Source organism: Dermacentor albipictus, chromosome 1, assembly GCF_038994185.2.
Source record: "Dermacentor albipictus isolate Rhodes 1998 colony chromosome 1, USDA_Dalb.pri_finalv2, whole genome shotgun sequence".
NCBI lineage: Eukaryota > Metazoa > Arthropoda > Arachnida > Ixodida > Ixodidae > Dermacentor > Dermacentor albipictus.
Window position 1 is genome coordinate 454,538,767 of NC_091821.1, and position 13,970 is coordinate 454,552,736.

General features: G+C 44.1%; 1 protein-coding gene across 1 annotated transcript in view; it reads left to right on the plus strand.

Moving 5' to 3' along the window:
* The window catches only part of LOC139054774 (transmembrane 9 superfamily member 2-like), an 87,037-nt gene that overhangs the window by 54,291 nt on the left and 18,776 nt on the right, over nt 1–13,970 (plus strand). Inside the window, exons 3-7 of the mRNA XM_070532373.1 lie at nt 34–127; nt 2,113–2,240; nt 5,865–5,997; nt 8,767–8,912; nt 12,315–12,426. Coding sequence (XP_070388474.1) covers nt 34–127; nt 2,113–2,240; nt 5,865–5,997; nt 8,767–8,912; nt 12,315–12,426 — 613 coding nt within the window. The remainder of the gene's footprint in view (nt 1–33; nt 128–2,112; nt 2,241–5,864; nt 5,998–8,766; nt 8,913–12,314; nt 12,427–13,970) is intronic.

Here is a 13,970-nt window from a genome sequence, read left to right on the forward strand (position 1 = left end):
GACCTGTCTGCCCTCTTGCGTTCCTTCCTGCAGCTTCGATTTCTGCAAGACCAAGGAGCTAGTGTCACCGGTCGAGAACCTTGGGCAGGTCGTCTTTGGTGAACGCATTCGCTTGTCACCTTACAAGGTAAGGTCGCAGCCTGCACAGCTTAGTGCCGGTTACGTCTTTCCGTCTACCCATTCCTTTGGCTTTCTGATCAATATATGCACATTATGTAACAAGCGTGAGCCGCCTAAATAAACCTAATTACGAACCCACGTATCCTGCGTGTGAATTAAGTTCCTCGGAGTTTCAACTAAAATAAAATTCCCAGTACGCCTAGTTCAACGTGCTTGTAAATATGCAGAAAAGGTTCCCAATACCGAAGAATGCACCGGGACAATAAATTGTCGTACCATGGTTATCCTTCCTTTCAGGCTCATTGATAGCACGAAACTGTTGCACCTTCAATACTTTCTTATATAGAAGTACTTACACGCTCAGGCTCCGATAATAAAGATAAAGAAAAGGAATAGGTGAATATTAGAGTGAAATCAGCAGATTATCTGGAGTGGCCTCAGATCCGTGAATCTTGAGAAAAATTTGCCCGTGTAGCACTAAGAAAGACTGTCGGCGTTTTTCGAATAAATCTGTAAGACATGATCTGTAGCCATTCCGTCAATTATACCAGTGTGTATAAAAATGGATATAGTGGGATGATTTCGTACCAAGTTGTTTGTGCAGCCTAAATATTTTGTGTTCTTAGACCTTAATGCATTCAACTTATTTAGAATTGTATTGAATCGACAAGTGAAGAGTAAAGGATCATTAACAATTTTTTGTCTGCGCTCTAAATATTTCCCACATCAACAAGTGCATGCAGTATACAGTGTACAGGTTCCATAGTATTGTAGCGAAGTAGACTGGCGTGTGGTCTAACACAAGCATGCTTTCTTTGAGCGAGGCGTAAATGACGCCTCGCTCAAGAGGAGAGTTCTCGTTCTCAGGCTACAATGAACTCTTGGTCAACGGACATTTCCACGATTTGCTATCGTGTGGTCATTCGGACCATGCTACGATGTACAAGAGAACTAGCCTGTATAAAGACGTATTTGTCCATCTAGACTTATATAGACAGGCTGTAGGCTGTGCAGACTCAGTTTGCAAGGGCAGTTTGAGGAATCGCGCAGTGACGCGTACCAAGAGTGATCAGCGTGTAAGCGTTCTAGGGGTACGCGATTATTCTAAATTTCGAATACGAATCTAGCAGTCTGACACTGGATTCGAACTCGATTCGAAATTTCACTATTCGAAGTTGCCGTTTTCCTGTTTAGATTTAAACAGGTCTAGCAAAACTTATTGGAGTCTCTAAAGACAGAGAGAGACCTGTGATTACTGTTTCTGATGGTTCTGCTGCACCGAGAGCAGGGATTGTAGCGCAGACGCACCAAACTCTTGAGGTAACTTATGCTCAAAATTTCGTGTCATTCAGTGGTGCTTCCTGCATAAATGCAAATATATTATACTGCCAACCAAAGTGGTTCAAGCAGGGATAGCAACACAAATAACAAAATAACGGCGTTATAAAGAAAGCATGCTAGTGTTAGAAAAAAGAAACAAAAATGATCAACATCTGTTCATGCAGTGCGCCATAATGTTCCGGGCAAGGCAGGCGCGCCGCGCATACGTACACAAAATTGTTTTCTCGATTTAAACAAAACAATTTATCATTTGGCTAAGGTAACCGTCATGCCGTCCCTTTAAAACAGCGTGTGGCGCTGCGTTATCACAGTTTCCACAGAGCACACTGTACATGCGTGTGGAGACTTGCTGTCCCCTCGCTTCATTATACTCTTATTGTCGTATTCCACCGTAGGACTGAAGGCGGCTGGTCGTTTACAAGCTCCTCAAATGACTGAATGTCCAGTTGCGGTAGGACATAAACCTTGTTGTTCTTTAACCAGATGAACAGTATGTTTCAATTTGTGGAGGTCGCTCTTCTCGAATATTCGCATTCGATTCGATTATGAAATTACCCTATTCGAACGCCTAACCTTGCGCGTACACACTGCACAGCGATTCGCGTTGTCGCGCGGCGTGCCCGCCTTAGTCGCCTCAATCTGAACGCGCAGATCCGCTTCCTGGAGAACGCCACGTGCGTGCCGCTGTGCAACAGGACGTACAGCTCCGAGGACCCCTCCTCCGTGAAGAGGCTCGAGAAGCTCAAGAAGGGCATGCTCAGGCAGTACATGCACCACTGGTGAGCAGCACGAAGTATCTTTGTTTGTTCCCGAGTATCATTCCCGAGCTTATATGCACCACTGGTGAGCAACACGAAGTATCTTTCTTCGTTTCCGACTATCGTTCCCGAGCTTACATTCACCACTGGTGAGCAGCACGAAGTATCTTTCTTCGTTTCCGACTATCGTTCCCGAGGTTCATAGGAATTCTGATACTGGCACCTGATAGCTTCGACGCATCCGTTCCTAAGATGTGCGATAAGATTCATTGGTGTTCCAGTTAAATTTATGCTGCGTCATTTAAAACGGCGTTTCGTGAAAACAGTGACCAAAATAGTTTCCCCGCAGGTTTAGTGGTTTTTTTTTCAGAACTAGTGCTAATTTCAATATTTCTTCCACCTGGACGGGCTTTGAGAAATCACCGATTTCATTTATCAATTGCAGCAGGCGCTCGAAATTTATTAAGTGAAATGCTAATAATTCAAGTTTTGCTGCACAGAAGTCTTATATGCAAATAAGGCCCGCCTAATCGGGTAATGTGCCTCACACAGTGGAAGTATGCTATCTCTCGCAAATTATAGAAAAACGTTTCATTAGGAATGATAAACACATGTTATAATACTACTGAATGCGCCTACTACAAACTATACCGGGTGTTTCTTTTTCTTTTCTTACTTTTTTTCCCAAGATCGTGCGGGAAGTGTAGCGTGATTCGGGCTGTTCAGGCCAATTACTTCATGAGGCGGGTACCACTATTCTACCAAAAAGGAATGTTCACTTGGATAACTAAAAACAATAATTCATTATCATTCTAATTCGTCAGTTTATTGCACTTGGCACCGTTACATAATTAAGCCAAGCCGTAGTCAAGTCACGTCTGCTTGAAAAAGATAATAAGTCTAGCAATACTTCTGAAATATCGCTCTCTAAATCTGCTAAACAATGCGTTGGTGTAATGGCTTCCCACTTAAGATAATCCCCAACTGCATCATGCACGTTTTTTTTTTCCGAAAGTTACAACGTCGATGTATTTCAGAGCGCATTTTCGGCACGGACATCTCAAACGTGGCGCTAGCCTTAGGCCTGATTCGCACAGCCGTCATCCGCCGCATCCTGTCACCGTCACGCCACCGGTTTCCTTCGGGGGAAAATGTTTTCTCGCACGTTTCTCTTCAAAAGTGAGGCGCCTGCGACGCTGGCCGTGTCGCCGGGTCCCGTTTTCTTTTTTTTTTCGGGAGGCGGGCGAGGAAGCGATCTCTCCTGGCGAATGCCGGTGACGTGACAGTGACGAAGATGACGGCTGTACGAACCAGGCTTTACAATTTCTGCAAAGCACTGCTGCTTGGCCCTAATTTCACAATAGTAACATGTGCTCTAAAAAGTTAACTAGAAAGTTGTTTAGCGAATGGCGAATGTTTCATTTACTCCGCATTAAACTGAAATAATTCCAGATGGGAGTAAACGCTTTGTTGCCAAGCGCATTCCATAATGAGAGTGTAATATACGTATACGTATATGTATATGTATATGTATATACGTATAGTATATGGAGTTTTAGCTGACTCCATCTCTCAGAAGAGTTTTTATTTTGTTCCGGCGGGAGCAAATATTACTTCATTTTTTGCAGGAGTTTTTTAGGTGTTCTAATGGAAGTGAATATTCATTTCCGGAAGCGGTTTGTGAGTATCCGAATCGATGTGAATATTACTTCATTTTTCAGGGGGTTCTTAATTGTTCGAACAGGAGTGAATATTACTTCGTTGCTTTCAAGGATTTAGGGGTTTCATATAGAGCAAGTATTACTTCATTTCTGGAAAGTGTTCCTGAGCTGTTACAAGTAAGTGAATACTATTAATGCATTTTTGAAGAACATTTTTCAGTACCTTCTACAATATTTATATTTTTTTCCTGCAATGGAATGAAGGCGCAGGTTTGAGGACCCTTATTATTGAGCGGTGAAGTACTACTCCAGGCACAATGTTCTGTGCCAGTAACAATATTTACCTGTAAATTTTGTGTGTTTCCCACCTTTTTAGTTTCATTTTCTTCGGTATTGAATTTATTTATAGTACTACACTGGTGGGGGGGGGGGGGAGGGATTATTATAGAATTGAAGCGTAGTAAAAGCATTTATCCACCCATCTAGTCTACCGCACTTTCTCGGACAGACAACTTTGTTGAATAACATAAATCGGCACGCCAACTGAGCACAAACGTGAAGGCGCCTGAAATTGCGCCTTCAGGTTTAATATAGTTGAAGTTTGCACGACGAATTTGTTCTTGACATCATTAGCGAACTGAAACCTTGACAGCGGTAAATTTTCGCTTATGTATTTCTTGTTAGCATTTCAACTTAATTTCTGATTTATTGAAGGAAATAAAACTGGCAGTTCGGATAGCTGTATGATGCGTATTTAGGGGGCAATACAACATCGCACGGGGGACAAAACATAGAGGCAAACGCAGCATTCAAGAAAAATTACGCTCAGTAAGAGCATGATATTGGTAATAATACATATCACTTAGCAATAATATAAAGTATATACCATACGTCCACAAGACCAAAAGTCTAAAATACCGCATATTCTATAAACACACGCGCACGAAAGCAACACAATGCAGATGTGCTGATAAAATGAGGCACTGACTACATTGAACAACGCAACGACGCGTAGTCAACTCTAACACGTCTTTAAATACATGAGTGGACCATATAAAGTACGGCTGCTCCAAATTTGGGCGCAACCACATTTACAGCAAGAAATGTCATCTGTGGACGAGAGTTCTTTCTTCAAAAAAAAAAAAAACAGCGTAGCATGGCAGTTGACCTACAAACTTCTGCAAGTGGCTTTTTACTCAATGTGCGGCATAGTGAAATGTCCGTAGGTCGTACCACAATTTCAAAAATGTATGGAGCTGGAGCCTTCATCCATTATTGACGACAGAAGTCCCGTAACTGCAGCAAGTGAACAGTCTCAAATGACACGTACAGAAAATGTGACTGTCTAACCGATGTTCGTGTTTATGAACAGCGTCCATTGAGCATGTTGCTTTGAGGGTGCTTGGATGCTCTCCTCCTTGCCGGGAGAGGGAGAACACGCAGGCACCCTGGCGACATTGGCCACGCAACATTCCGGTGTGGTCAGATTGACTGCATGCGATTTCATCGGGCAGGTAATTTAGGCTGTTTTCCAGAATGCACCTACAAGGGCGACACAACGCTATCTTTCACTGGCACCTTAAAATCTTGTAACACATGCGATACAAACACGCGCACGTATCACGAAGATGAAGGCAGAAATACTGGAGGAGTTTCATAAGTTATCGTGCTGAAGAAAATTGTGAAGCACGTGTTGCTTTAAGGAACTCTTTTTGTATCCGAAGGCATTGAATAAAAAAAGAAAGGCTCCTAAATACACGCATAGCTCCTTGCTGCAGGTAGGTTAAAACCTGAAATGCGTCCATGTAGCTGTCGTATACAACAGACGGTCGAAAAAAATAGCGGCTGCAACTTCTATTTTAAAATGTGTCCAACTGATTCGTTGTCTCTGGTCTATTTCCCTGTCTCCGTGTCCGCGCTTGTCATTTCGTATCGTCATAGGTTGTGCAGTCAAGTGTATATAGAGCCCTGTGCATGCACGCAGGATCGTGGACAACATGCCGGTCACGTGGTGCCGCTCGACGAGCGATCTGAGTGGCCAGGTGTGCAGCATGGGCTTCCCCATGGGCTGCTACACGTTCCGCAACAGCGTTCCTCGGGGAATGTGCGGCGTCTACGTGAGTCAGGCGCACTCTGCCGATAAAAAAAAAGAAGAAAAAGAAAACTTCCATGTCATATTAGGCCACGGTGCACACGTGTCCGTACGCGACATCTTTTTTTTTCTTTTTTGCCAATATGTGTTCAGTGGTGGCAAGGAGAAAAATGAACTTTCAGCATTGAGCTGCTGGGAAATGGAACCCCCTCCGCACACCCAACGTGGTTGCAGATTTAGAGCTGGTTGTACATGTTGGAGTAAGGGCGCATGAGACAGAACAAAGGGAGCGAACGCAGAAAAAGAAGCGATGGACTGCGATTCGTTCGTACACTTTTTCTGTCCTGTCCCAATGCGCTGTCGTTCTGCCTCAGCGGAACATCTGAATGCGCTCAACTTCAACGCACTGAGTATATCGGTATAATCACTTCGATGAAAGCAGTATGGCATATTTGACAGGACGTTGGAGGGGTTGCGTTCCGTTAGCGATAGAGAAATAAACGCTTTCCGGTCCTTTTGATCAACAACAACAACAACAACAACAAAAGCGCGACATAAATGACTGTGCACTCAATCAATATAGCTGCGTTGTCATTATGAGTATTTACTAAGACACGTACGAAGCGTCTTCCTATACTGCCTTGATTTTACTTTTACAGTCTGTTGCAACGCCTTCCAGTAAAGTTATATACCAGTGACGCATTTATCGGCATTCCACCATAATTCATGAGCGAAGGAGACGCATTGAAGCAGCAACACCGCGAGCAAGGGCACAGTGCTTATTCAAAACTTTGCCTTCCAAGAATGAAATTCCGACATTGAGTGTGCGCGCGAATATTCCGGCCTTTTCACCAAATGCGCTCGTAATTCTTTATTGTTAGGGAAGCTGACATAATCACATGGTTTCTCCTGGATTACTATTCTCACAGAAGCGCAAACTTGAATATGATGCGCATTGTACATAATTATGCAAATTAGAATAATTAACCCCTTAAACCGACGACCATTGCTATCGGTCCCCATGGAACAATTGGAATGAGTCATCCAAGGTGCTTATAACCGTTCTTAGACTCTTAGAAAGGAAAAAAAAAAGAAAACGTTGACTTTGCTAATCTTCACAGTGTGATTACTTCCGGCCGATTACACTGAAAAACGCGAAACTGAACAACCGAAAAGCACAACTGTCACGCCCCTAATAGACACTCATGAGTGACATGACTACGTTTCCTCATGCCGCCAGGTGAACATGAAGCTATAGCGATCGCGGCTTGATCAAGACGGTCGCTTGATGCCTTTTCAAGCCGCCATCCCACCTTTTGTTTTGCTTTCTTTCGTTTAAGAAGTCAATAAATCTACTTCGAATAATTACTTTTCCATCACATGAAGCATTTTCTAGATGTGGGCCTCTGTTGTAAATGCAATCCACAGGAAATCACTCAATTATTCCAGCTTCCCTTATTTAAGAAATTTCGAAAGGATTTCAGCAACCGTTTAGTGCCACCAGAAACTTTGTAAATTGGGCACGCGGGGCCATACTTTTGCATTTGCTTACTGTGGTGGCCCTGGGCATCTCTCACAGCTCCAGGTTGCTTTGTGACATCAAACACCGCAATCAATCAATCAATCAATCAATCAATCAATCAATCAATCAATCAATCAATCAATCAATCAATCAATCAATCAATCAATCAATCAATCAATCAATCAATCAATCAATCAATCAATCAGGTCAAGGTAAAAGTCAAGGTCAGGTCAAGTCATACTTTACTTATTAATAACGTCTCCTTATATAATATATAACTAATCAATCAATCAATCAATCAATCAATCAATCAATCAATCAATCAATCAATCAATCAATCAATCAATCAATCAATCAATCAATCAATCAACCAGGTCAAGGTAAAAGTCAAGGTCAGGTCAAGTCATACTTATTATTAACGTCTCCTTATATAATACGTATTCACAAAACTTTCTTATTCTATAGAACAACTTCGGTTCTCTATGAGCACAGTTCGTAAAAACAGAAGCTCACAAATCGTGTTGTTGGACGTACTGTATGTACAGCGAATCCGGCTGGTCATTGCAAGCAGCAGAAACGAAAAACTTAGTGAAATCGGCCCATCATATCTGTATTCTCTTTCCTACTTTGACCACTTCTGTGCCACCAACCCCTTGAAGGCTAGACATTTCCATCTGGCAAAGGCCAGCTGGAAAGCTCCGCGCTGCAGATCTCCCTCGTAGGTTTCTTTTTATTGCGACAGACGAGTGCCGTGTCGTATATATATGATGTTTCCTCGCAGGGTTTTTTCCCCTCCTAAACGTGGTTTGTTTTCATAGCGCAGGCTCACCCTAGACGAAGTGTAATAAACGCTATAATACGGAACGTTTCGTACTTCCTACGCTCTCTTCAGTACCTCGAAAAATCTGATTTAAGCACTGGAAACTTAGCGCATCGCTTATATCAGGGTTTTTTTTTTTTCATTTCTTTCTTTGCGTAGTTCTGAAAAAAAAAACTAAGAACGAAGTGCTAGTGCATTAAGTTTTCTACTAAGTTTTAAATGAAATAACATCTAATTTTTAGAAATAAGAAATAATGGCCGGAAGTAAAAGCGCACAAGTTGTTCTAACTTTTGTTGATGTGTGCTAATTTTCGTTAAACCGTATTCGGTATTATAGGGTCAAAGGTACGCGTGCACCGATCCGGATAATGCACTACATTTGCTCAGTCGAATCATACGAGGACTTGCGAGTTTTTCTTTTTTTCCCCCTATATCGATAACGACACGTGCAGTCGGCCTACTCCAAGCCGGAGACGTTCTACTTCTTCAACCACGTCGACCTGACCATCTCGTACCACAAGAGCGAGAAGGAGTCCTGGGGTAGTTCCTTCATCGAGGAAGGAGGGCGCATCCTCTCCGTCAAGGTGCAGCCCCGGAGGTCAGTGCATTCGATTGGGGTGGCGTAGTGCTCTCACATCGCGTGTCTCATGCGACACCCCGCGTCGTTTGTTCAAGCGGCGCACGTTCCAGCAAACACAGAACGTGGCTTAGCAGCGTCCCTCACGATCCGTACGCAAAACCGCTGTCGTCGTCGCAGCGGTCAGAGATCGACCCTCGGGAAATATTAACGCCATTGGCTGCGAGATCGGGCTGTAGGTGGCAGCACCGTTCGCCGCGTCGGTGTGGACGGGCGGTCGGCGGCGTGCATTGAATTGTACACGGCGGCGGTTCGCTGTGAGCGATTTGGGCCAATTGTTTGGAAATGAAACGCGCTGACTGCAGTGAACGGATACGGAACGTTCCTACTATGCATGAAAGGAGCGCACAACGCAGTTTCAGTCCCGGTACATAAAACATTGAACTTGCGTTCATCCTATTCCGTTGGCGCTGCTGTTGCGGGACTCAACTCTCTTCTGTTCTCGCACTGGTTATAAGAATGCGTGTATTCCTGATACAGTGAAGTTAAAGCAGCCAGTTCAAGCGGCTTTACTTCACCGCTTGCATACATAACGCATCATAAGTACTTACTACTTCTTTTTCGATTGTTTGTTAAATACATGAGAGTTGCCTATTTTAGTACAACGAGGTACGGCACTATGGATGACAGCGCAGCGGCAGGATTGCCGTGTGGTTCCACACGCGTTTTTCTTTTTCGTGGTAGCAGCAGGAACAGCATTCTATGACAAGGGTGTCTTGCATATTACATCGAAGCACGAGAATGGTGCGAGGGCACTAGTCACGTGGCCTCACATTCATAAGAATGGTGCGAATAAATTTATATTATTTTAGGAACCAACCATATGGCGTTCTTTTCTTTTTTGTGGAAATAACTGCTGCTCCCTCACGTCAAGCAAACAACACCACACTAAAGAGCGCATTATATTAGCCGCCAGCAACTCAGCTTTACTACGTCCTGTGTCTAATGATTGCAATTTTATACATGATGCTCTTGCAATACTTTATTTGCGCTTCTATATTGTAGCAGATACTAAAAGTACCAAAGCGCGAGAATGGACTTGCGAGGCAAAATTATTTCTGCATGGCGGCACATCCACATAATAAAACGGCACATCAGAAACAACTAAGGATAGTTGCGTAACAGCTAACCTCAGTAACAATCCCAGTGATGCAATTATACGCAAAAGATCAGTTGTATAGTGCGGCATCATATGAACCCTTCAGATTTATTTTTCAACTGCTGCGTGATCTCACACAACGTCGTTGATATTTCATGCTATCACAAAGATTGCGAAATGATCAATGCATGAAGTAACGCAGCGACCACTTCATTTGGTTAAAACTATGCCAAATGATCTTTGTGGAATGCTTGAGTTACAAAGCAAGCATAGCATTTTGATGGCTGTGACGAATGGAGGGCGCGACGACCACGCGTGTGGTCACCGATATTATTGCAGCGCAAAGACTACAGCGCAAAGCCAAATGAGTCTCTACATTGTCAAGAAAAATGCATACTGCCATTTATGAAGGATCGACAACCACTGAACAACCATAATTTAAAGGACGTGTGCACAGCACCCGCACATGTAAACAAGTAGCGGCTAGCAGATGACGCGCCGCGCCGTCGACACTATCGGGCTTCAGCCAGTGTCCGCCAGAGGGCGACTCCAGTCGTTTTCACGGCCAATGGCGTTGGGGGCCTCGTGTCGCACAAAAACCGGGGTCGGCGTCGGCGTCGGCGTCCTGTGAGCGAAAATTGCCGTATATATTTAGGTACATGAATATGGCATGTCTTGCTATGTGACCGGCGGTATATGCAGGTTATATTGCCAGACCTGTAAATCACTAAAGTTGCACATACTTTTTACATTCTTGACCAACTTATTCCTCGCTATGTTCAGTGTGACAGCCCACAAACAAATGCAATGAAACAATACACTCACAGCGCATGTCTTTTATGGTAAATCTTCTCAGACTGAAATATTGAAAGGGCGAAACAATAACAGAAAGATAAAAAAATGTTGTAAATATGTTGGCGCGGCTGCGCACTTTCTCCGGGATCGGTCCACTCGAGAGACCGGCTTCGTACCAGAAAGCTCGCCTCCGTGCATAGCGTTCGCAGTCAGCGTTTCTCGGCAACTACCGGTTTCTCGGTAGTTGCCTAGATGCGTGAGTACCAGTCAGGGATCTTTGAATGCTATCGTGTTGCACTCTTAAAGGCGAAGCTTAAGCGTCCTCCAATTTTTTTTAGGCACCGTGCAGAGAATGGAGAAAGTTTCTGAGCGTGACGTCACGAACACAGCGGCCACGCTACTGCACAGTCCCGGCAAGGAAAAAAATAAGAAAAGAAAAAAGTGAAAAACTCGACTGGTATCAATTTTCTTGAAAGTCGACGTCCATACATATGGCCAAGCTCGGCCAGGAACTTTGGCTACACTGCATTACACAAATAACATGCCAAACAATACAGGGTAAAACGAAAGTGGTGGTTTTTCACGTGGTCACATTACACTGCTAAGCAGAAACGCACCGAAAGGCCTCCGGTTCCACCAGGCAAAGTCGTACGTGACTTATTGCAGACTTCAGCCACACACGTTTGTCAAAGGCGATCAAGCAAATGGTCCGCAACGTTAATGTGCGAAATGCAAAAACGCCCGTGTACCGCGCACTGGGTACACGTTAAAGACACCCAGGTGGTCAAAAGTAATCCGGAGTACCCCACTATGGCGTGTCGCATAATCAGATCGCGGTTTTGGCACGTAAAAACAATGTGATTGAAAAAAAAAAACCGTGGATGGCAAGTGTATGGCGTGGGAGGTGGGGGTTGAATTTCTGTTGCATACTTGACTTATCACGGACACACTTGTCGACTTGCGCTGCCTGAAGGCCGTTATCGCTGGGTTTTGCTACACGGTCTGCGATATTTTACTGCACTGTCACTGCCATTTTTGTGATGCCAGTTTTCATTGATATCCGAAATTATGGCTTGTGATGTAATTACTGCAAATGCATTTTTGCTGACTCAGAATGACGCTGCTGTCGCTTCACACACACACACGCACACACACACACACGCACACACACACACACACACACACACACACGCACGCACACACGCACACACACGCGCACGCACACGCACGCACACACGCACGCACACACACACAAACACACACACACGCACGCACACACGCACACACACGCGCACGCACACGCACGCACACACGCACGCACACACACACAAACACACACACACGCACACACACACACACACACACACACACACACACACACACACACACACACACACACACCGGGGACAGCAATGGACGTACACCACGTGATTTCTTTCTTCTTCTTTGCACGCCCATCGCTGGTTCAGCATTTCGCACAAGCACGGCTTGAACTGTGACTCCGGCGAGCCCATGGAGCTGAGCTCGAGAGAGTTCAAAGGCCAGCTGACAATTCCCTACTCCTACAGCGTCACATTCGTCGTGAGTACATTCGTTGGCTAACTGTACCACCGTGTGGCAAAGGAATGGAAACGGTCCATGGTTGTGTGACGGTTTTTTTCGTAAACCTCATTGTCTTCTTTCTTTTTTTGTATTGTTGTCATTTCTGGCTGTGTAACGACCACTTTACTATATTCGACAATAGATGCTAACAAGTCTGTTTTCTTTAGGACTACAGCAGGTGGTTTTGTTGTAGCTGCATTAAATTTTTCGAAATTGCCTGCGGCAGATAGCACAATACTAATGAGTGTGTCCGAATGGAACGAAAACAAAAACAGAAATGAAAAAAAACATTTCTAACCAGAATGAGAACGTAACCAAAACATCATTTATTATTTTATTTCGGAGTGAAACCGAAATATTGGCTATCGGTTTTCGATTCAAGGGGAAAGTCGGCAATCCGAAACAACCGACGTCAGGCAACGTCAGAAGTAGCGCTTATCTCAGGCAGGGATAGTGCGAGCGATAGCCGGTGGAGCACTTCACTATTCTAAGCCTGTCGCTCCGTGCACTAGTAGATCGGCATCGTAGCAAAACTTAGGGCTTGCGCGCTGAAGAGCTTATAGTTTAGTTGTCTACGGGTACAACGCCTTTTCACCGAAATTCGATCTTTCGTTTATGTTCGTTGAAGTCCTTTTTATCGTAACAGTGGTCTCTCATTTCGGCGAGTACACTCGATGACGCTGTTCCTGAGACTATGCTCAGCGCCTTGACTCAAGGCACTGAGCCTGATCTCAGATATAATTCACTTATTGAGAAAAATAAATGTATACATGTTTTTGTCGTTACTTTGCTTCAAAAATTTTTGCATGCGAACCAAAACCGCTTTGAACCATTACGCATCACTTCTTTTTTTTTCGTTCCGGAGAAGAATCGCACGGAACGTTTTTCGCTGGGACGAAACTAAAACCAGAACGAAAAACGTTTCGTTCCGACACCTCGATCCTAACCCTTCAACTAAATTACACGATGAAGCGGTCGTTACATCTACGAGAAATCAGAATGCTTAATTTATTAATTAACATAATTCAAATAATAAATTTTAAGTTAATTATTTTACGGAGACATTTCATTCGACGCATTAGAGCCGGTGAGTTCGCAAGGCGTATCCACTTGAAACGAACCCCCTACCCTAAATAAAGGTTCCCAATTGTCGGGAGCTATACCCTAGCACTTAATTTCTGGAGTAAGAGTAACGCATACGGCTAGTGCTAGCCTAAACGTCCATAACTCGAAGCATAACAGAGAAACTAGAGAATAAGCTAAGGATGGCATAAAAAAAAAAGAACGGTGGAACGGAAAATGACAGACAGTTCGTAGTCGCGAAGACGGAAATTGTAGAGCGGACAGGCACGGAAGAATTGAAGCCGGGGATGGTCAGTTAGTGATGCACAAGAACTGGAAACCGATGCTTCGTTAGAGCAACGGAATTAATGGACGCCCAGGGGGAAGGGAAGCACAGTCGAAGACGGCAGGTGATTATCTGCTGCGATGAAATTGTGAAATTTGCAGGCATAGGATGGAGT